Source organism: Balaenoptera ricei, chromosome X (assembly GCF_028023285.1).
Source record: "Balaenoptera ricei isolate mBalRic1 chromosome X, mBalRic1.hap2, whole genome shotgun sequence".
In the NCBI taxonomy this organism is placed as follows: domain Eukaryota; kingdom Metazoa; phylum Chordata; class Mammalia; order Artiodactyla; family Balaenopteridae; genus Balaenoptera; species Balaenoptera ricei.
This window is the reverse complement of record NC_082660.1, coordinates 42,978,248-43,002,714: the sequence shown is the minus strand read 5'-3', so window position 1 is coordinate 43,002,714 and position 24,467 is coordinate 42,978,248. Positions and strand designations below refer to the sequence as shown.

Sequence of the window (24,467 nt, the reverse complement as noted above, 5' to 3'; positions counted from 1 at the left end):
AGGTTTAGAATGATAGAAACAACAACCGTAGCACTACTTATTTTTAAAAAATCTTTTCAAACATTCAGAAGCAAAGAACTGTCCTGAAAGACAAATTAAACTTGGGTAAAAGCTCTTATCTAACAGAAGAGTATAAAATTTTAGGCTTTGGTTAATAGATACTAAATTTAGTGGAAATTTTTAAATTAACATCTCCCTTATATGTAATATTCCTGAGTTTTTGCTAAAATACCATAGGTAAAATAAAGAACTCAATTTACAGCGTTATATAACATTGTATTATATTTTTGAAAAACAAAGTATTGTGATTTTTTAAACTGTGAATAATGGGATTTAATAATGTAATTATGATCAGAAAGAATATGTTTAATCTAGCTTACCTATGAGAAAAATTAATGTCCTCTGACTACTACTTGGCAAAGCTCATTTGTAAATTATGATAAAAATTATATTAAACCTATCACCGATTTTTATTTGCATCTTATGAATTCATTTTTTTTTTTTTTTTTTTTTTTTTTTTTTTTTTTTTTTTTTTTTTTAGCTACTTTATTATTTATTTATTTATTTTTGTTTGTGTTTGGGTCTTCGGTTCGTGCGAGGGCTTTCTCTAGTTGCGGCAAGCGGGGGCCACTCTTCATCGCGGTGCGGGGACCGCTCTTCATTGCGGTGCGCGGGCCTTTTCACTATCGCGGCCCCTCCCGTTGCGGGGCACAGGCTCCAGACGCGCAGGCTCAGTAGTTGTGGCTCACGGGTCCAGCCGCTCCGTGGCATGTGGGATCTTCCCAGACCAGGGCTCGAACCCGTGTCCCCTGCATTAGCAGGCAGATTCTCAACCACTGTGCCACCAGGGAAGCCCTATGAATTCATTTTGATTTAAAGGATAGGTTATGTAGAATAGAATGCTCCTGTAGAAAGACTGAAATGATACAATGCTAATACAAGGTGAGGCACAGGGTAGGTGGTCAATATTACTTATTAATTTAAAGTGAAAAGTCTTTTAATGTATTATTTCTGAACATCGACACACAATTCAATGCAATAGTTGTAAATGAATCTGAAAATATCGACAAAAATACTTTCAGTTTAAACACAAAAATACATTGTTAGTAACAATCATAAGAGGAATTTTTACAAGTGATTATTTTCAGCCTTAGTTTTATCAAAACATAATTAAATTCAAGGTTCCTTTTAAAAATAGACCTATGAAAGCTAACTTCTGATTAGCTGCTCTGTGTGGTGTAGATGGCAGGTTCAGTCCCTTCTCACAAGATCAACCTATCAAGATCTTCTGATTACCTTATGTTACAACAAACCCCTTAAAACAGAGTTTCCCCTGGGCACTGAATTGATTTGCCTAAGGATTGGTCCAAGAATGTGGATTTTTAAACAAGTAGCTCTCCCCTGCCCCCTGGTAAATTATTACGGTCAGGTTGATCTGGAAAATAATGCTTTAAAGCAACCAAAATAATTTTATCATACTTGAACATTGATTGATAGAAGTGGCATATCTAATGAAAATCAAATTTATCTAGCTTTTTAATAATCTGCATAGCTTATCACTATGCTTAAGTATTTCTTACCTAAATGTTGCAAGGTTTTGTTTTAATTCTAATAGCTCATAAGAGCTGATAAAACAGTGATCACCTTTTTGAACTGCTGGTGATTGGGCTTCTATAGTTTCAGTGTTGCATATACCTTTTCCTACCAGGAAGCAGAAGAGTCATCTAGCAGTTGTATTCAAAAACTAAACAATGTGGAATTTATTCAAATAATCATACTACTCACAAAGTAGTCTTTAAACAGCTATACCAACATCAGTTAGTAGAGTTACTTGCAAAACTGGTTATCAAACACCTATTAATTTAAAAAACTTAATTTACAAAGTATTATGTCAACTCTGTATACAAAATTTCATTTGCCATATTATGCAACTAGGAAGCAAATATTTAACTGGATGTATATACATGAAAAAAATGCGCATAGGTTCATTCTAACTGATCCGCTAGTAATGAATCCTTCTAAATTAAAAAAGAAAATAAGCAATGGAATATATTCTCAAATATCATGGAGTACTGAGGAAAGTGTAAATTAGAGATTTGAAAGGACGTTTAATTAGGACTAAAATCATGAACTGTTAGCCACTTCTATTTTCTAATAACAGTATCATATGCAGAGAAACAAAACCTACAAGCTCACTGAACAGGGTTAAATGGTTTTTAAGCTGATTAAAACTACTTAATTTAAAGTGAACTCTTTTTGAACCTCAACTAAATGATGCAGTATTCAACAATTTATTTTAAAAATGACTAACAATTTTAGCATCAGTAAAAAAACCATTGCTAATACACAAATTGAAAAGGGCTTAAAATCAAGTCCTTGGTTCCACATCGCACTTCATTTTCCCATTTGTATATCAGCAAAGTTGTAGAAGCTGTCTACATCTCCAGATGCCGCATCCTTGCTTTCTGATACAAACATCTATGTTAAACATAAAAGAGACAAAAAATACATGCTAGTAATCCCCAAATTCCAAAGCCCATGTTCTCCACAGAACAGTCACAGGCTTGCTATTTAAAAGAAATTCAAGTACATCATTTATAATATTTGCGGATTTTCTGTAGAATTCATGAAATATAGTTTCAAAAGCTATGATGCAATTGAGCTCTTTTAAAAGCACTTATGATATAATTAAGATCTTTGCTTTCATAATACTTCAGTTGTATTTTATTACACTTGGAATTTCAGTTTTTAAAATATGTAACAGTCAATATTATGAAAGCTACGAACAAAGAGATTTATTTAAAGAACTCTTAATTTCTTCTATTTTCTAAATAAGAATCTCAATAGGCTGAGAAGCAAAACTTGAGATTATCTTTTTCAAAACTGCTAAAGATATATTACTAATTTTAAATTAACTATTTTCCAAACATCAACAAAGCAGTACTCAATAGAACCCTTCAAAAACAGCTTTTATAAATGTCAGCCAGAAATTAGAGGAGACCTGGGTTCAATTTAGCTTTATCATAAACTAGCTGTATGATGCTGACAATTTAATAAACCTCTCTGGGCTCAGTTTCCACATGTGTAAAATGAGAAAGTTGGATTAGATAATCTTTAACTCATTCAGATCTAAAAACTCCAAATCATATAACCATTTTCTCTCTGCTTCCTTTTCTATTCAATCTGATTTGCCCTCTCCCTTAGTACTGCTGTGATGATAAAATGAGACAAAAAACAAAGTACTTTAAATTATGCAAATTCAAGGGACCATAAGCCAAATCAGACTACAAAATCAAAAATTTCCTCTCAGATATTTATCAAAGAAACCCAGTTATATATATACTCATTTAGTCCTCTTATATGTTTGGTTTTTAAGCTATATTAAGTTGTTTAAGTTTGAAATTCTCAGATACAGCAACCTCATCAACCATATCTAGAAAATACCTACATGTAGTGATTTCTAGATATAGCTCAAGTTCAAGTTTTGATCAAGTATTACTGAAGCAAATGAAAATGAACACTGGTCAATAGGATTGTCCATCGAAAGTATACAATCTTAGAAATATAACATTTTCAACATATCACTACTTTTAAAAAAGGAAGAACTTGAAGAGACATTTGGTGAGATATTTTACTTTAGAAACATGTATTATTGAAGGTTTTTAATAAGTAGATACTTACTTTGTAAATTTTTAAGCTATTAAAATTTTAGTTTGGCAAGGAAAAACCAAAGCTTAGCTCCCAATTATTTACCATAAATTCTAAAAATCATGATGTGCTGAAAATACTATTTAATTTTAAGGAAAAGGAAAGGAAAGGAAAGGTCTGAATGAAATATAGTCAATAAAATCTTGTACCTTGGTCCCACTGAATATCTCGTTGACAATAAGTTGACATCCTTCTACGGCGCCATCTCCATTGAACTCCAAGGCAATAACAGGACCTATAAGCAAACCCAAGAAGTGTTGTCTTAACATGAATATAAATCTATTCTCAAATTAATCTTTTTATTCTTCCCTGAAGAATCTTCAGCCTCTTCTTTGGGGGTAAGAGAAAAGAAAGAAGGGAATAGACAGATGGGACACGTCACTTCAGCTACCTCCTACTCTAATCATAAAACAAATTAACATAGAGTCTCATCACATGACAAGTAGCTTCAGTGCCATTATAGGACTAGTGTCATACTTTTAAGTGTTGTAAATAGCCTGGCTTTTCTGGTTTTCATACTTCTACGAAAACCATACAAACTACAAAAAATAGTTGATAAAATGACAAATAAGATCAGAAGCTATTCAAATCATTTTGCTAGGCAGCTAGTCTTGCTTCCAACTCTCCTACTTACCAGCCAAGTTCTGGGCCACCAATAATGAAGCTTAGCCAAGTAGGAATTGAGGCCAGGCACCAAAAGTAATGACCATCTGAAAGTATTTTTCTTGAATGTCCCATAATATTATATTCTAGAACCAACGACCAAGTTTTTATTTTTTAATTCTCCGAATAGAATATTTGTGCCTCCTTTCCCATACTTAATTTGATTACTTTTAAACCACCTGTACTTTAAATACTGGTACAAAGATTCGTGATTCAGTTTGGCTTGGATTTAAATGTAGAATTGGAACTACTGGTGTCAAACTGTTGGCAAACATGGCTGTAAGTGAACCAAACAAAACAAGCCTTTCAATTCAATTAAAATTTTTTCCACTATCACTATATTCCTAATAGATTTGCTTTTTATCTCCTTCAGTAATGGAGAAGTCCTGACCTCCAGGAAATTACAAATTTCTTACAAAAGACATAAATCCAGAATCCTGCAGCCTGTGGAACGAAAACAACATTCACAGAAAGATAGACAAGGAGAAAAGGCTGAGAGCTATGTACCAGATGAAGGAACACAATAAAACCCCAGAAAAACAGCTAAATGAAGTGGAGATAGGCAACCTTCCAGAAAAAGAATTCAGAATAACGATAATGAAGATGATACAGGACCTCGGAAAAAGAATGGAGGCAAAGATTTAGAAGATGCAAGAAATGATTAACAAAGACCTAGAAGAATTAAAGAACAAACAAACACAGATGAACAATACAATAACTGAAAAGAAAACTACACTAGAAGGAATCAATAGCAGAAAAACTGAGGCAGAAGAACGGATAAGTGACCTGGAAGACAGAATGGTTGAACTCACTGCCGCAGAACAGAATAAAGAAAAAAGAATGAAAACAAATGAAGACACCTTAAAAGACCTCTGGGACAACATGAAACGCAACAACATTCGCATTATAGGGGGCCCCAGAAGGAGAAGAGAGAGAGAAAGGACCCGAGAAAATATTTGAAGAGATTATAGTCGAAAACTTCCCTAACATGGAAAAGGAAAAAGCCACCCAAGTCCAGGAAGCACAGAGAGTCCCAGGCAGGATAAACCCAAGGAGAAATACGCCAAGACACATAGTAATCAAAGTGGCAAAAATTAAAGACAGGGCTTCCCTGGTGGCACAGTGGTTGAGAATCTGCCTGCCAATGCAGGGGACACGGGTTCGAGCCCTGGTCTGGGAAGATCCCACATGCCGCGGAGCAACTGGGCCCGTGAGCCACAACTACTGAGCCTGAGCGTCTGGAGCCTCTGCTCCGCAACAAGAGAGGCTGCGATAGTGAGAGGCCCGTGCACCGCGATGAGGAGTGGCCCCCACTCGCCGCAGCTGGAGAAAGCCCTCGCACAGAAACGAAGACCCAACACAGCCAAAAATAAAAATAATAAATAAATAATAAATTAAAAAATTAAAAAAAAAAAAACTAAAGACAAAGAAAAATTATTGAAAGCAGCAAGGGAAAAACGACAAATAACATATAAGAGAACTCCCATAAGGTTAACAGCTGATTTCTCAGCAGAAACTCTACAAGCCAGAAGGGAGTGACATGATATACTTAAAGTGATGAAAGAGAAGAACCTACAACCAAGATTACTCTACCCAGCAAGGATCTCATTCAGATTCGATGGAGAAATCAAAAGCTTTACAGACAAGCAAAAGCTAAGAGAATTCAGCACCACCAAACCCACCCTACAACAAATGCTAAAGGAACTTCTTTAAGTGGGAAACACAAGAGAAGAAAAGGACCTACAAAAACAAACCCAAAACAACTAAGAAAACAGTCATAGGAACATACATATCGATAATTACCTTAAACATGAATGGATTAAATGCTCCAACCAAAAGACACAGGCTTGCTGAATGGATACAAAAACAAGACCCATATATATGCTGTCTACAAGGGACCCACTTCAGCCCTAGGGACACATACAGACTGAAAGTGAGGGGATGGAAAAAGATATTCCATGCAAATGGAAATCAAAAGAAAGCGGAAGTAGCAATACTCATATCAGATAAAATATACTTTAAAACAAAGAATGTTACAAGAGACAAGGAAGGGCACTACATAATGATCAAGGGATTACTCCAAGAAGAAGATATAACAATTATAAATATATATGCACCCAACATGGGAGCACCTCAACACCTAAAGCAACTGCTAACAGCTGTAAAAGAGGAAATCAACAGTAACACAATAATAGTGGGGGACTTTAACACCTCACTTACACCAACGGACAGATCATCCAAAATGAAAATAAATAAGGAAACAGAAGCTTTAAATGAAACAATAGACCAGATAGATTTAATTGATATTTGTAGGACATTCCATCCAAAAACAGCAGATTACACTTTCTTCTCAGGTGCGCATGGAACATTCTCCAGGATAGATCACATCTTGGGTCACAAATCAAGCCTCAGTAAATTTAAGAAAACTGAAATCATATCAAGCATCTTTTCTGACCACAACGCTATGAGATTAGAAATGAATTACAGGGAAAAAAAGTAAAAAACACAAACACATGGAGGCTAAACAATACATTACTAAATAACCAAGAGATCACTGAAGAAATCAAAGAGGAAATCAAAAAATACCTAGAGATAAATGACAATGAAAACACGACGATCCAAAACCTATGGGATGCAGCAAAAGCAGCTCTAAGAGGGAAGTTTATAGCAATACAAGCCTACCTCAAGAAACAAGAAAAATCTCAAATAAACAATCTAACCTTACACCTAAAGGAACTAGAGAAAGAAGAACAAACAAAACCCAAAGTTAGCAGAAGGAAAGAAATCATAAAGATCAGAGCAGAAATAAATGAAATAGAAACAAAGAAAACAATAGCAAAGATCAATAAAACTAAAAGCTGGTTCTTTGAGAAGATAAACAAAACTGATAAACCATTAGCCAGACTCATGAAGAAAAAGAGGGAGAGGACTCAAATCAATAAAAATTACAAATGAAAAACAGGAAGTTACAACAGACACTGCAGAAATACAAAGCATCCTAAGAGACTACTACAAGCAACTCTATGCCAATAAAATGGACAACCTGGAAGACATGGACACATTCTTAGAAAGGTATAACCTTCCAAGACTGAACCAGGAAGAAATAGAAAATATGACCAGACCAATCACAAGTAATGAAGTTGAAACTGGGATTAAAAATCTTCCAACAAACAAAAGTCCAGGACCAGACGGCTTCACAGGTAAATTCTATCAAACATTTAGAGAAGAGCTAACACCCATCCTTCTCAAACTCTTCCAAAAAATTGAGGAGGAAGGAACACTCCGAAACTCATTCTATGAGGCCACCATCACCCTGATACCAAAACCAGACAAAGATACTAAAAAGGAAAAAATCACAGACCAATATCACTGATGAATATAGATGCAAAAATTCTCAACAAAATACTAGCAAACAGAATCCAACAACACATGAAAAGGATCATACACCATGATCAAGTGGGATTTATCCCAGGGATGCAAGGATTCTTCAATATACGCAATATATGCAAATCAATCAATGTGATACACCATATTAACAAACTGAAGAGTAAAAACCATATGATCATCTCAATAGATACAGAAAAACCTTTTGACAAAATTCAACACCCATTTATGAAAAAAACTCTCCAGAAAGTGGGCATACAGGGAACCTACCTCAACACAATAAAGGCCATATACGACAAACCCACAGCAAACATCATTGTCAATGGTGAAAAACTGAAAGCATTTCCTCTAAGATCAGGAACAAGACAAGGTTGCCCACTCTCACCACTATTATTCAACATAGTTTTGGAAGTCCTAGCCACGGCAATCAGAGAAGAAAAAGAAATAAAAGGAACACAAATTGGAAAAGAAGAAATAAAACTTTCACTGTTTGCAGATGACATGATACTATACATAGAGAATCCTAAAGATGCCACCAGAAAAGTACTAGAGCTAATCAATGAATTTGGTAAAGTAGCAGGATACAAAATTAATGCACAGAAATCTCTCACATTCCTATACACTAATGATGAAAAATCTGAGAGAAATTAAGGAAACATTCCCATTTACCACTGCAACAAAAAGAATAAAATATCTAGGAATAAACCTACCTAGGGAGACAAAAGACCTGTATGCAGAAAACTATAAGACACTGATGAAAGAAATTAAATATGATACCAACAGATGGAGAGATATACCATGTTCTTGGATTGGAAGAATCAATATTGTGAAAATGACTATACTACTCAAAGCAATCTACAGATTCAATGCAATCCCTATCAAATTATCAATGGAATTTTTTTAGGAACTAGAACAAAAAATCTTAAAATTTGTATGGAGACACAAAAGACCCCAAATAGCCAAAGCAGTCTTGAGGGAAAAAATGGAGCTGGAGGAATCAGACTCCCTGACTTCAGACTATACTACAAAGCTACAGTAATCAAGACAATATGGTACTGGCACAGAAACAGAAACATAGATCAATTGAACAAGATAGAAAGCCCAGAGACAAACCCACACACCTATGGTCAACTAATCTATGTCAAAGGAGGCAAGGATATACAATGGAGAAAAGACAGTCTCTTCAGTAAGTGGTGCTGGGAAAACTGGACAGCTACATGTAGAAGAATGAAATTAGAACACTCCCTAACACCATACACAAAAATAAACTCAAAATGGATTAGAGACCTAAATGTAAGACCAGACACTATAAAACTCTTAGAGGAAAACATAGGAAGAACACTCTTTGACATAAATCACAGCAAGATCTTTTTTGACCCACCTCCTAGAGTAATGGAAATAAAAACAAAAATAAACAAATGGGACCTAATGAAACTTCAAAGCTTTTGCACAGCAAAGGAAACCATAAACAAGACGAAAAGACAACCCTCAGAATGGGAGAAAATATTTGCAAACGAATCAACGGACAAAGGATTAATCTCCAAAATATATAAACAGCTCATGCAGCTCAATATCAAAAAACAAACAACCCAATCCAAAAATGGGCAGAAGACCTGTATAGACAGTTCTCCAAAGAAGACATACAGATGGCCAAGAAGCACATGAAAAGCTGCTCAACATCACTAATTATTAGAGAAATGCAAATCAAAACTACAATGAGGTACCACCTCACACCAGGTAGAATGGGCATCATCAGAAAATCTACAAACAACAAATGCTGGAGAGGGTGTGGAGAAAAGGGAACCCTCTTGCACTGTTGGTGGGAATGTAAATTGATACAGCCACTATGTAGAACAGTATGGAGGTTCCTTAAAAAACTAAAAATAGAATTACCATATGATCCAGCAATCCCACTACTGGGCATATACCCAGAGAAAACCATAATTCAAAAAGACACATGCACCCCAATGTTCATTGCAGCACTACTTACAATAGCCAGGTCATGGAAGCAACCTAAATGCCCATCGACAGATGAATGGATAAAGAAGATGTGGTACATATATACAATGGAATATTACTCAGCCATAAAAAGGAACGAAATTGAGTCATTTGTTGAGACATGGATGGATCTATAGACTGTCATACAGAGTGAAGTAAGTCAGAAAGAGAAAAACAAATATCGTATATTAACGCATATATATGGAACATAGAAAAATGGTACAGATGAACCAGTTTGCAGGGCAAAAATTGAGACACAGATGTGGAGAAGAAACATATGGACACCAAGGGGGGAAAGCGGCGGGGGGGTGGTGGTGCTGGTGTGATGAATTGGGCGATTGGTATTGACATGTATACACTGATCTGTATAAAACTGATGACTGATAAGAACCTGCTGTATAAAAAAATAAATAAAATAAAATTCAAAAATTGAAAAAAAGATATAAATCTATTAAACAATACGGAGCAAGAGAGAAAAATGAAGTATTAAGGAATGAAATACTAAGGTGAATGTAGTCATGTGCCACAGAACAAGGCACAAGAAGGAGAGAAAAGGCTTGTGATTTAATACAGACAACAAATATAGAAAAGGCAGGATATATCACAGTCAACTGTACAATCAGATACAGAGAACGAGTTTAAGTATGAGTTTTGCAGTATCACAGTATATAGATCAAGATGGGTACTGAGTAAAGAAAAGAAGGTAACTGGGGAATATTTTCTCAGAAAAATGGATGATTCTATGTCTGGGGCAAGAAATGGGTAAGATCAACCTCAAATATCATGTTGAGCCAAAAAGCAATGAGGCTATCAAAGGCCAATAGGGTTTTATCAAAAGGATACAGGAGCCAGCTTGAAGAGGCTCCTAATGACCAAAGATGAGACATGGTGAGATCAGAAGGAATAATGCCTGCAATTTATCAAAACATACTGAATATATAAAGTCATGAGCTCATAATGATATTCAGAAAAGACACAAACAAACAAAATTCACTGGACACCACTATAGGTTGCTCGGGCACCGACTTTTTACTCTGAAAATCGATGCTTAATTATTTCTCCTTTATTTACTCTGCTTTTCTGATATGAAGCATATTTCAAGTTAGCCAAACAGCTCAGCATACGAGGAGAAGTTCTGTTAACATCCATTAATAAATGCAGAGGTAATGACACAATTAGAAAATGATCATTTTGAAACTCCTAATAAAATAACTGGATCAGGCAACAATCATCAATGGCTTTAGCATCCCATAGGGAAGACTCACAGGAAACTCTACAATAAAAAGACTGTCACCACCTGAGCCTAACAATATTGGCATCACTAGAAGTACAACAATCAAATATTATGTGCCTTCTCATTATAGGAAATAGTACCACCTGTGAAATATTCCCCCCAAAAAACTAAACCTGAGTGTAAACAAGGCTTTGATTTAACTTCTAATCTACAAGAACTATAGAGGAACAAATTAAACAAACCCATGCGTACTACAGGACAACTGACCACATTTCTTTTACAAGACGAAGGCACGAAACAAACAGGGGAGGGGGAACACCTGTTTCTGGTTAAGAGCGATATAAGATACAAAACAACCACATACAGTGAGTGAGTGCGCCAGTTTTAGATCTGGATCAAATTAACTGTAAAAATACATAAAGAATGTTTTTAGACAATTAGGGAAATTTGAACATGGACTAATTAGTTGATGATATTAAGACATTGTTAATCATGTTAGACGTGATAATACACCCCACTTAAGAAAACATTTGTGTAGCTGTCAAATTGTTATGGTATAAATCTTATGGTATATAAAATATATCTTAATAAAACTGTTATTAGAAAACATTCATTTTTAATTTCACTTTGTTTAAGATACATACTGAAATATTTAGGGATGAAATGACAAGACATCAAAATTTGATTAAAATATTTCAGCAAAAAGGAGAATATATAGATTATTTTTTAAAGTATGGCAAAAGGTTGATAAAACTGGGGGATGGGTACACATGGGGTCATTGGAAGCTACTTCTGAGTAGAAACAGTACATTTGGAAATTTGCAAAAAAGAGTTTAAAAAGCATTTCAAACCGAAAAAATATTGAACTAAAAAGAAAAATTTGATAATGTAGGGTTTCCAGTTTTGCAGAGAGTAGAAAGTTTGAATTAAGGTAGAATGGAATATGCTTTTATTCAGGATCACTAAAAGAAATACAGTAGATATATCTTTTAAAGTCAGACATTTATTACTGAAAGTTCCTGTATTCTACAAAGACAATATAATCTAGAATTCAGAAATACAATTTTGGTAGAATTACCCAAGTATGTAACTTGGTTGCTATCCTTTGAATAGGATATGAAGAACTTCCAATAAGTGACTTAATTTGCCAACAAAGAAACATCAACAGAAAAGGTGGACAAGTGCAGCAGTTTTGATTAACATGTGTGGACCCTAAATTTTAAAAAAACTACACCACCAACAATGTGCTTTTTAAGCAGTTCTATTTGTCTCTCTATCTAATAATGAGGACTACAATTACTTCAAAGTGATTACTTCAAGTGACTATTTCAAACTGAATTATGAGGTCAACAAGATCACTGGTCATGTTTTTACTGTTTTAATGTGACTGTCTTATCAAATAGCTTGCAGTAGCTTTAAATCTAAATATTTGAACTGTCATGAAAAAGTTGTGAGACTTCGAAGTAAACAAAAAAGATTTCTGGATATCCTATCTAATGAACTCTTCTGTGTTATTTAACATGACCTTGGAACAAGTCACTGTCACATCTCAATTAGGTTACAGCAACAGCCTCCCAGCTGGTCTCTCTGTTTCTCCCCTTAGAGTAACCAGAATGATAAAAGCTACATTTTAAAGGGACCATGGCATTCATATGCTCTAAAACCTCCAGTAATATGTCTATATTTTTCTTATTTTTAATTGTTCTAAAAATAACTGACAGTTTAAAGTAATAATGTGAACAATGCATTAGGTGTTTACAGCATATGTAATAGTAAAATATATAACAGTGACACAAGGATGGGAAGGAAGATTTGAGAATATGATGTTCTTAGGTCCTTATATACTACAGGTGATGTGGTATAATATTATTATAAGGTGGACTCAAATTATTTAAATATGTATACTGTAAAATCAAAGGTGACCATTAAATAAGATTTAGGAAAAGAGGTATAAATAATAAGTCACTAGGGGAGGTAAAATGGAATCATTAAAAAATACCCAATTAAACAGAAAAAGAGGAAACAAAAAACAAAGAACAAATGGAACAGAAAGCAGCTAGCAAGATTGTAGATATTGATCCAACGATATCAATCCCTTTCAATATGAATGGTGCAAACACACCAGTTAAAGACAGACTTCCCTGGTGGTGCAGTGGTTAAGAATCCGCCTACCAATGCAGGGGATACGGGTTCGAGCCCTGGTCCGGGAAGATCCCACGTGCCGTGGAGCAACTAAGCCCGTGCGCCACAACTACTGAGCCTGCGCTCTAGAGCCCACAAGCCACAACTACTGAGCCTGCGAGCCACAACTACTGAAGCCCGCGTGCCTAGAGCCCATGCTCGGCAACAAGAGAAGCCACTGCAATGAGAAGCCCGTGCACCGCAACGAAGAGTAGCCCCTGCTCACTGCAACTAGAGAAAGCTCGGGGGCAGCAACGAAGACCCAAGGCAGCCAAAAAAAAAAAAAAAAGACAGAGACTGTCAAATTGGATTGAAAAGCAAGAACCAACTATATGCTGTCTACAAAAAATTCACTTTAGATACACAGACTTTGATAAGTTAAAAGAAAAGGGATAAAGCTTTATGATGAAACACGAACAACCAAACAAAAGCTGGAGTAGCTGTATTTCAGACAAAGCAGATTTCAGAACAAGGAAGATTATCAGAGACAAAGAGGGACATTACATAATAATAAAGGATTCTTCAAGAAGACATAATCTTAGATGTGTATGCACCTAACGACAGAGTTTCAAAATTCACAAGGCAAAATCTGATAGAGTCTGAAAAAAGAAATAGACGAATCTACAGTTACAGTTGAGGACTTTGACACTCCTCTCTTTAATTCATAGAGCAAGTAGGCAGAAAATCAGTAAGGATATAGATGACCTGAATAGCGCTATCAACCAAACCGACCTAGTGGACATTTATAGAACATTTCAGCAAACAAAAGCAGATTATATATTCTTCTCACCTGCACATAGATTATTCACCAAGATAGACTATATTCTGTTCCAGAAAACAAGCCTTAACTTATTAAAGAAAATAGAAATAATACAATGTGTGTTTTCAGACCATAACAGCATTAATCTAGAAATCAGTAATAGAAACACATCTGGACAATCTCCCAAATGTTTGGAAATTAAACATTATACTTCTAAATTATCCATGGATCAAGTGAAAAGTCTCAAGGGAAACTACTACATCAGGGGTCAGCACACTTTTTCTGTAAAGGGCCAGATGGGAAATATTTTAGGCTTAGTGAGCCATACAATGTCTGTCACAACTAATCATCTCTGCTGTTACAGTGCAATAGCAGCAAAACATAATAAATAAAAGAATGAGTGTGGCTATGCTCTGATAAAACTTCATTTAAAAAATGTACAGTAGGCCATACTTTGCCAAACCCTGAATTAAATGAAAATACATCATATCAAAATTGGCAGAATGCAGCTAAAGCAGCACTTAAAGGAAAATTTCTAACACAAAATACATACACAGTCAATCCTCATTATTTGTGGGTTCCTTATTTGCTAATTGCTTACTTGGTAAAATTTATTTTACCAAATAGGTAAAATATTTTACTCAAAATCAATACTTGTCTTTTCATGGTCATTCATGGACACACACAAAGTGGCAAAAAATATGAGCTGCCTGACATGCATGTTTCCAGGTAAATTTGAACAAACTGATGCTCTGCCTTCTTGTTTCAGCATTCATTCTGTAAACAAGTGGCCTTTTCACAGTCCATCTAGTGCCACATTTTTATACTTTTTGTTGGTAATATCAGTGTTTAAAATGGCCTTCAAATGTAGTGCTCAAGTACAGTCTAATGTTCCTAAGCTTAGGAAACCTGTGATGTGCCTTACAAAGAAAATGTCTGTTAGATAAGCTTCATTCAGGCACAAGTTACAGTGCTGCTGGCTGTGAGTTCAATGTTAATGAATCAAAAACATATACTAAATGAGGTGTCTTTAAGCAGAAACACACATACAACAAGGTTATACTGATTGGTTGAAAGAAATGTTGTGACCAGAGACTTGTAGGAACCTAGCCCTGCATTTCTCCTAGGAGTAGCAATTCAGTACTCACTGATTCAGTGTTCACAGCAACTTTATAGAACAGACCTACTGTGAGTAACGAGAATCACTCTATTAGAAAAGAAGAAATCAGTAACCCAAACTTAAACCTTAAGAAACTAGAGAAAGAAGAGCAAATTAAACCTAAAGCAAATGAAAGGAAGGAAATAAATATTAGAGCAGAAACCAATGAAACTGAAAAGAGAAAAACAATAGAGAAAATCAATAAAACAAAAAGCTGCTTCTTTGAAATTATCAATAAAGTGATAAACCTCTATCGAGGCCAATGGGAGAGGGAGAGGCCTCAAGTCACCAACAGGAGTATAAGAAGGACATCACTACTGATCCTACATACATTAATAATAATGAAATACTATAAACTCTACACCTATAAATTTGATAACTCAGATGAAATGAAACAATTCCCCAAAAGACAAAAACTATCAAAATTCACCCAAGAAGACAAATATATCTTGAAGAGCTCTCTATGTAATAAATAAATAAAATGTATGGCTAAAAATCTTCCCCCCAAGTCTTCAGGCCCAGATGGGTTTCACTGGCAAATTCTACCAGACATTTAAGGAAGAAATGATACTAATTCTCTATAATCTCTCCAAGATCACAGAAGAAGAAGGATACTTCTCAACTCATTTTGAGGCCAGCATTACACTAATATCAAAGCCAGAGAAAGATACTACAAGAAAAGAAAACCACAAACCAATACGCTTCATGGACAAAGATGTAAAAATCTACAATAAAATATTAGCAAATTGAATCCAGCAATATATTAAAGGGATAAAACATCATGATCAATGGGGTGCATCTCAGGAATACAAGGTTGGTTCAACATTCAAAATTAACAAAAGTCACTCACCAGATTAAATGACTCAATAATAAAAAAACATGATCATCTCAATAAATACAGAAAAAGCATTCAACAAAATTCAACATCATGTGTGATAAAAACTCAACAGGGACTTCCCTGGTGGTCCAGTGGTTAAGAATCCACCTTTCAATGCAAGGGATGCGGGTTCAACCCCTGGTCGGGGAACTAAGATCCCACATGCTGCGGGGCAACTAAGCCCGAGTGCCACAACTACTGAGCCTGAGTGCCACAACTAGAGAGCCTGCATGCCGCAACTACTGAGCCTGCATGCTCTGGAGCCCACACGCCACAACTAGAGAGAAGCCCGTGCGCTGCAATGAAGAGCCCGTGCACCGCAATGAAAAGATCCCACGTGCTGCAACTAAGAACTGACACAGCCAAAAAAACCCTCAACAAACCATGAATAGAATGAAACTCCCTCAGTCTAATAAAAGATATGTATGAAAAATCTACAACTACCATCATTCTTAATGGTGAGACTGAACACTTTCACCCTGAGATCAGAAACAGGGCAAGGATGTCCTCTTCTCACTATTCTACACAGCATAATAGTGGAAGTCCTAGCCAACATAATAATGCAAGAAAAAGAAATAAAAGGCATGTCAAAGAGACAGAGGAACTAACCTAAAAGAGCTCCCAAAGGCTAAAACTGGAACAATTTGATAGTATTGGACTATAACCCAAAGAATAAAATACGTATCTACGAGTCCCTACTGATAGACATAAATGACTGAATAAATAAATGGGAGAGAAGGGACAAATCTTTCTTACAGAATTCCAAATAATGTATATAGATACTCCCCTCTCTAGGAGGTGGAGCTTAATTCCCTCTCCTTGAGTGTAGACTGGTCTTAGTGACTCAACTTCCAAAGATCATAGAAAGAACTTCCAAAGAGTATAGAAAGGGGAAAAAAGGAACTTTACAGTGTACAAGAAACCTGGCAGATACCACCTGAACCAAGTCACTAAGGTCAACATGACCAGCATTAAGTCATGTTGCTATCATGTGCCCTATGATGTGATGTGATGTGACGTGATGAGAAGGGCACTTCACCTCTTCTCCAAAACCCATAACCCCAGTCTAACCAGAGAAAACACCAGACAAACTCAAACTGAGGGACATTCTACAAAATAACTTACCAATACTGCTCGAATATTTCAAGGTTATGAAAAACAAGGAAAGACTAAGGAACTGTCACAGATTAGAAGAGATTAAGGAGACATAATGACTAAATGCAATGTGGGATCTTGGACTGAATTCTGGAACAGAAAAAGGACATAAGTGAAAAAAACCCAGTGAAATTTGAATAAAGTTTATAGTTTGAGTAAATAGTATTTTACCCATGTAAATTTCTTAGTTTCAACAAATGTATGATGCTTATGTTAACATAAGAGGAAGGTGAGTTTCAAAACTCTCTGTACTACCTTTGCAATTTTTCTGAAAATCTAAAATTATTCCAATATAAAGAGTTTATTTTAAAACAAAAATGTCTAGTAGATTCTCATCTCACTCAAACTAGAAGCCACAGTCTCTACAGTGGCCTACAAGGCCCTATATAATCTGATTCCTCCTTTACTACTTCTCAGATCTCATCTATGTTTGTTGAATAAATGAATGAATGACCCTCTAAAACAAAGGAACCCAAATCTGACTAATCATCAGAACCATCTGGGGAACTTTTTTTTTTTTCTTTTTTTTTATAAGGAAATATGCTCTATAGTACTTTTTTGGTCTGCTGTTTTTTATTTCCTTTTTTTTTTTGATTTTTTTTAAAATTATTTATTTATTTATTTATTTATTTATGGCTGTGTTGGGTCTTCGTCTCTGTGCGAGGGCTCTCTCCAGTTGCGGCAACTGGGGGCCACTCTTCATCGCGGTGCGCAGGCCTCTCACTAACGCGGCCTCTCCTGTTGCGGAGCACAGGCTCCAGACGCGCAGGCTCAGCAATTGTGGCTCACGGGCCCAGTCGCTCCGCGGCATGTGGGATCCTCCCAGACCAGGGCTCGAACCCGTGTCCCCTGCATTGGCAGGCGGACTCCCAACCACTGCGCCACCAGGGAAGCCCTGGGGAACTTTTTAAAATGCAGATTCCAAGGGAATATCTCAGAGATATTTGAATCAGTCTTTCTTGGGTGGGAGGTGGAAATTTAAATCTTTAACAGCACCCCAGACGGTTCTGAGAATCAGTCAGATTTGGAAGATTCTCAAGATGAAAAACACAATGAATTCTCTCATTAGGCTGTCAAATAGCTTCATTAATTGAAAGGAAATAATTATGACTACTTTAACTGAAGAGGAAAACTTACAGACTCTAAAGTATAAACTATTTGAAATAAAAGTGAATTTTCAAAAGAATAAGTCCATCCCCCTGCTAAGAACAGTGGTTTGCAACTGGGAGCAATTTTGTCCCCCATGGGGCATTTCGCAATGTCTGGAAACACTTTTGGTTGCCATAATTGGGGCAGTGTGCTATTGGTACCTAGTCAGTAGAGGCCAGAGATGCTGCTAAACATCCTATAATGTACAGGACAGCCCACCACAGCAAAGAATTATCTAAAATGTCAACAGTGCTGAGGCTGAGAAACTCTCCTCAGAGTGACTGATGGCCACTTTTACATAAGGACCCAATCCATCCAACACCTGCCGGAATATCTCCACAGACAGCCTGCTCATTATTCCACATCAATCAATGCACTATTGGGCAACTTAAAATTTTTCCCCAACTTTTCTTCTGAAAAATTCCAAACATTATAGAAAAGTTGAAAGAATAACAAACATCCATTTGCTCTTCACTTACACCCATCAAATGTTAACATTTGGCCACGTTTGCTTTGCCACACACTATACACATACACACACATGCACACACAGACATGCACAAACACACACACTTTTTTGTTTTGCTGAGCCATTTGAAAATAGCAGACATCGTAACACTTCAGCATGCATCTCCTATGTAACCACAGTACCACTATCATACTTAAGGATACAACAATAATTCCAAAATATCATCCTCAAACTTCCCCAGTTGTCCCCAAAATGACTTTTACAGCTTTATCGTTCACCCCACCCTAATCCAAAATCCAATTAAGGTTCATTCCTTGCATTTAATTGTTAGGTTTCTTTTAATCCAGAACAGTCCCCCATTGTTTCTGTTTTCCAGGACATTGTCTGAAGAGTCCTAGCCAGTTATCTTGTAAAATGTCTTCTATTTTTAATTTGTTTCAGTTTCCTCATGGTGTCATTTAACATGTCTCCAGATTTCCTTTCTTTCCTATAAACCAGAAATTAAGTCTTGGCTCGATTAGATTCAGGTAAAATATTTTTGGCAAGAATACTTCATAGATGATGATGTGTATTTCTCATTGCATCGCATTAGGAGAAATACAATGTCAGGCTGCCCTGCCATCAGTGATGCTAAGTTTGATCACTGGGTTAGTGTGATGATCATCAAATCTCTGCTCTAAAGGTACACTTCCCATTTGAATTAGAATGTATAAGTATCCTACTTTTTATCAACTTTTACCCCAATAGTTTTAGCATCCACTGATAACCTTTGTCTGAATTAATTATTACATCGGGGTTTAGAAAATGGTGATTTCTGAAGTCTATCATTCCTTCTACGTTTATTAGCTCAGAGTATTCTATAAAGAGCAGAAGAGCTTTCCTTATTCCCTCTCCCCCCCACCCCCCTGTTTTTGGTGCTTAATACACATTTATTAACTGAATACATTAAATACTGTTGATTTTTCAAATTAGATAAAAAGCATGGGCTGATGAGTTTTATGGAGATATTTCTCAGATTATAAAAACAAATTTTAAACAGAAGATTTGTGACTACTTAGGTGAGAAACTGATTATTACTGTGAGCCAATTTGGGGTCCTGGAGAAAGGGTCATTTCAAGCTAATGGAAGAGTGCCTCTTTTAATAGAGGATAGGAAGCTTCTAGATCATGGGACTGTCTAGCAGTCATTCATGATATCCGTGTAGACCATATAGTTAGGTTGATTCCAAGCAGACTGGGCACGCTGGTCCATAGTTCAGTGCCAATTTCCTCTCCCCTCTTTTTTATTATCACTATGGATGCATGGATTTCTATTGTTGTTTAATCAATTCCCTTCATTATTGTTTTTGATGCTCAAATTGTCCCAAATTTGGCCAGTGGAAACTTCTTGAGACTCCTTCAAGCTGGCTCCTGTGACCTTTTGACATGACTTCATTAGTCTTTGACCACTTCCTATGGACATCTCTGGTTTTAAAAGCTGTTTATATGATATTTATTTGCTGAAATTCCTATAACATCTGTCCATTGGTTTTGGTTCTACTTTTTGCAGGAACAGAACATTTTATTTCTTCCATGTGGAATGTTATGTGACTTAAACACATATTATGGCTGGGTTGGAGCAATTCTGTGAAACCGCTTCACTAACATTACACAAGTATATAAATCATTAATTTAGGCCTACTCATATGCTCACTTCATCCCTAATCCTCACACTTTAGGATGTCTATTACACACACTTATTACTTAATTCAATTTCTGAAAGCTGCTGAGAGTTTAAAGATTTGTTTCCAAGGTTCCATCAAATTTTCCCATATCAAAATGGCTGCATCAAAGGAGCCGGGTCATAATTTCCTATATATGATCTGGGATAGATTCATGCACTGGTTGGAGCCAGTCCTTGGTACTACTAGAGTAACCACTAAAGTATATGAAATACTGCATTAATACTTAAGGGCCAAATCGCACCCAGCATTAGTTATTAAAGTTATCCTAACAATCCTCCAATATTTTCATACAGGTTTTTGCAGTTTATTACAACTTATTTATATATAAAGAGCATGTAAATGCAGATGTGCCCTCTTTCTAGGGTATATCCAATCAGCATTACCTATTACCATATATATTTGCTCAGGCCGGTCAAGAAAGGCCTGATGAGCCTAGAGCAAACAATGTCCCTGCCCTAATAGATGAACGGTACTCTGTCTTCTAGAATACATAGAGGCAAATAGCAACACTTCAGGAGGGCACAGGAACTCTAGTTCCTCTGTTTGTAGACATATTTCCGGTATCTGACAACTTAATCAGATCGTGTTAAATACACAGAATAGTATACTGTTTTATTTATATTTCTTATTCCTTTTCCAGTATGGTCAAAGCACACTGAAGGCAGAAAGAATCCTTATCAAGTGCTTTGTAACTCTGGGCAGGGAGAAGGAAATGGTCACTCACTATAGTACAATAATAATAATAAAATAATAATTTAAAATAATAAAATACATAATAATAAAATGTGACTTTCAAGAACGAAGATGATAGAACAGGGAAAAAGAAACCTACTGCCTAATTTCTAGGTAATTACATATGGCTTTTCGAATGATGTGAAATTTTGACATTTCTGAATAGTAATAGGAAAAACATAAAACAAATGACAAAGAGAAGACAATGTAAGAGAAATACTAAAGGCAAGAGTAAATCAAATCAACAGGTCAAGGGAAAAACCACAAAAGTATACCAATCATCCAGAAGGTACCTTTGTTCAGAAGAGGAAGGAAGTCAGGTGCTTTTTCCCGAAAAACCCTTTGAGCATCTTCAGCTTTCATTGACACCTCCTTTGTCTGAACCAGGAAAAAGCCTTTACCAACCAGCTGTGGGAAATAAAATTTCATTTACATTTTTAAATGACCTGAGACTAAAACAATATTTTCCTATTCTATAATTTTTCTGTATAAAATACAACACAGTGCTCTGATTTTTGTTTTAGTTATAACTGTAATTAATTCAGGGTGTTTGCTATAAACAAGTTTTCACATACACAAGATTCTTTCTTCCAGATGGGTGGTTCCGATTAAGAATTAGTACTGCCACTCCAATAAAGATGTTAAAAAAAAAAAAAAAAGAATTAGTACTGCCTACTGTTACAATTAAGGGTCAAATAAATGTAAATTAGCCCTCAAAATTTTAAACTTTATTAAAAAAATTTTGTTGACTGAAACTAACAGAAGCTTTAGTTTGGTGACACTGTCCAGTGAGAGGAGGATGGTTAAGTAAAGTATGGTACATTCACAAGATAAAATACCATAGTTTGTTAAATATAACAAATAATAAAAGGGGGAAAGCTTATATAATACTGTTAATTTTAAAAAGCATGATTCAAATTTATATAGTATAGCACAATAACGCTAGAATACACTTATGGAGTACTTACTATGTGCCAGGCAGTTTTATGTGTTCTACAGGTAAAACACGTTTAACCCTCTCACGAGGCAGGTACTATTATTACTCTCATTTTACAGATGAGAAACTAAAGCACAGAGTGGTTAAGAAATCTGCCCATGGCCACACAACTCTTAAGGGACAGAGCTGTGACTTGAACCCAATTAAACTGATTACGGACTAAATAAATTAAAAATTATTCCTACAAAGACAATTCAAGGTACAGCACATTATGGATGATATTTAAACTTATTTCTACTCTTCTTTATTTCTACAGTTCTCTACAATGAGTACACATTAATTTTTTTAATAATTATGAAAGAAGTTTTTAAAAATGCAAAGCGATTCAACCAATTAAAGCCTATTGAGTTTTTAATTATAAAAGTAACAAATAGGCTCAATACGGAACATTTTTTTTAAACATTTAAAAAATAAAAAACAGAAACAAAGAAATATCAACCAAAGTGCTACCACTCAAAGATGCCACTGCTATATAGGTATACTTCCTTTTTTTTTTTTTTTGGCCACGCTGCGTGGCTTGTGGGATCTTAGTCTTAGTTCCCCCGACCAGGGATGGAACCCGTGCCCCCTGCAGTGGAAGCACGGAGTCCTAACCACTGGACCACCAGGGAAGTCCCGGTATACTTCCTTTTACCCTTCCGGTTTTAATTTTCCCCCCATTACAGAAATAATGCATGTTTTATGTAAAATCCATAGAGCTACGAACAAGAAAAGAAAACCCTGCTCTTAATCCACTTCCTAAAAAGAACCACAACTGTCAACATTTTAGTATATATAACTCTCCAGACTTATCTACTTTAAAAAAAAATCAGATACGTAATATTCTACAAATTTTCACTTATTCGGTTGTGAACATTTTCCAACTATTCTACTATAAAATCAGTTTTAATGGTTGATAGTATTTCATTCTATGGCTACGTTATTCCATACCATTTCATCAAATTGGATTCAAACTCAAATCCTTTTCCAGAGCCCTCAATGCTGCCTCAGAAAAAGAGAAACATCCATACAAAAGTAGCAGAAAATTACATAAACATCACTGCCAGATAATGACTGCAAAGTTACTTAAATTATCAGAAACAATCCCACATCTGTTTCTAATTCTCTAGACTGCTCAATACCTCTCATTTTATAGTCAGACACATAAACTGTCAAAAGTAAGATGATTAATTCAAAACACTGTTACCTAAAAACAATGAACTATGAAACTAGTATATTTATTTTGATATTTCACTGCAGACATGTGAAGAGACTCTTTTTCATGAAAATTCTTCTACTTTTAAAGACTTGAAAATAGAGGTAACTACCCAACTTAAATTATACAATACTTCCAAACAATTCAAACTACTTTTACTTTAATTTATCCTGTGCTTATCTGTGATATAGTTAAGAGGCAGCAAGAAATCTGATTTTTAGGTAAGAAAACCGAGGCCCAGTAACTTCTCTTGACTCCTATGGAATGTGCTTTCTGGTTTACCCAGTTTTTCTGGACTTCCTACTCTCTCAAGTTTTACACTTCCTACCTTAAAAAATCATTATGATATGTTTAATTTATGAAAACACTATGAAACAAAATTCTGTGCTACTCCTAGGTTTAACAAAACCAGAGTTAGCAATCACAGTTCCAGTCTAAGCCGTTCTAAGACATTTGTGTTATGATACGAGAAAAGACTCAAGTTTCATTTTTTTCCGTCTCAGCACTAACTAGCTTCTACACATATTTTCCAGGGAACTCGAGCTTCATTTTTTAAAAAATATGTAATCGCTCTCTTGATATGTAAGTTACTGGTCTTTCAGCACGTTGTGATACCCTCTTCACATGTACTTAGCGTTTTCTTCTTTTTGTTCTCTTAATTCTGTGATTTCAGAATTAGTTAGGATAACTCTAGCCAAAAAGTCCCAGGATTTTTCCTTCTAGGCTGGAGGGTAGTATCTGCCTTGCCTCCACACACTTACGGTCACATTCCAGCTCCACCAGGCATTTATCAACTTTCCTTTACCACTGAGGCAGCATAATAGCATCATGCTTAAGGGTTAAGACTATGGCCTACAAAGCCAAACTGCCTGGATTTAAATCATGGCTCTGCTACTTACCAGCAAGTGACCTTTTGCAAGTTACTTACCTTCTCTGTGGCTCATTTTTCTTATCTGTATAAAGAGGAACAATGGCACCTATTTCATAGGTTACTCCTGAATTAAGTGAGTTAATTCACTTAAATACTGTACAACAGTCACCTGACGTATAATAAACACTATATTAACTGTCAGCTATTATTAT

At 35.7% G+C, this 24,467-nt stretch overlaps 1 protein-coding gene across 2 annotated transcripts in view; it reads right to left on the bottom strand.

The window, feature by feature from the left end:
• Positions 1 to 327: 327 nt before the first annotated feature.
• The window catches only part of RP2 (RP2 activator of ARL3 GTPase), a 47,923-nt gene continuing 23,783 nt past the window's right edge, over positions 328 to 24,467 (bottom strand). Inside the window, exons 3-5 of one of the 2 annotated variants that reach the window (XM_059910538.1) lie at positions 21,486 to 21,600; positions 3,858 to 3,943; positions 328 to 916 (exon numbers count right to left, since the gene is read on the bottom strand). In XM_059910538.1, coding sequence (XP_059766521.1) covers positions 830 to 916; positions 3,858 to 3,943; positions 21,486 to 21,600 — 288 coding nt within the window. In that variant the 3' untranslated portion in view covers positions 328 to 829. Of the gene's footprint in view, positions 917 to 1,895; positions 2,479 to 3,857; positions 3,944 to 21,485; positions 21,601 to 24,467 lie in introns of those variants that run through there. The other variant, XM_059910539.1, reaches the window with a different exon arrangement.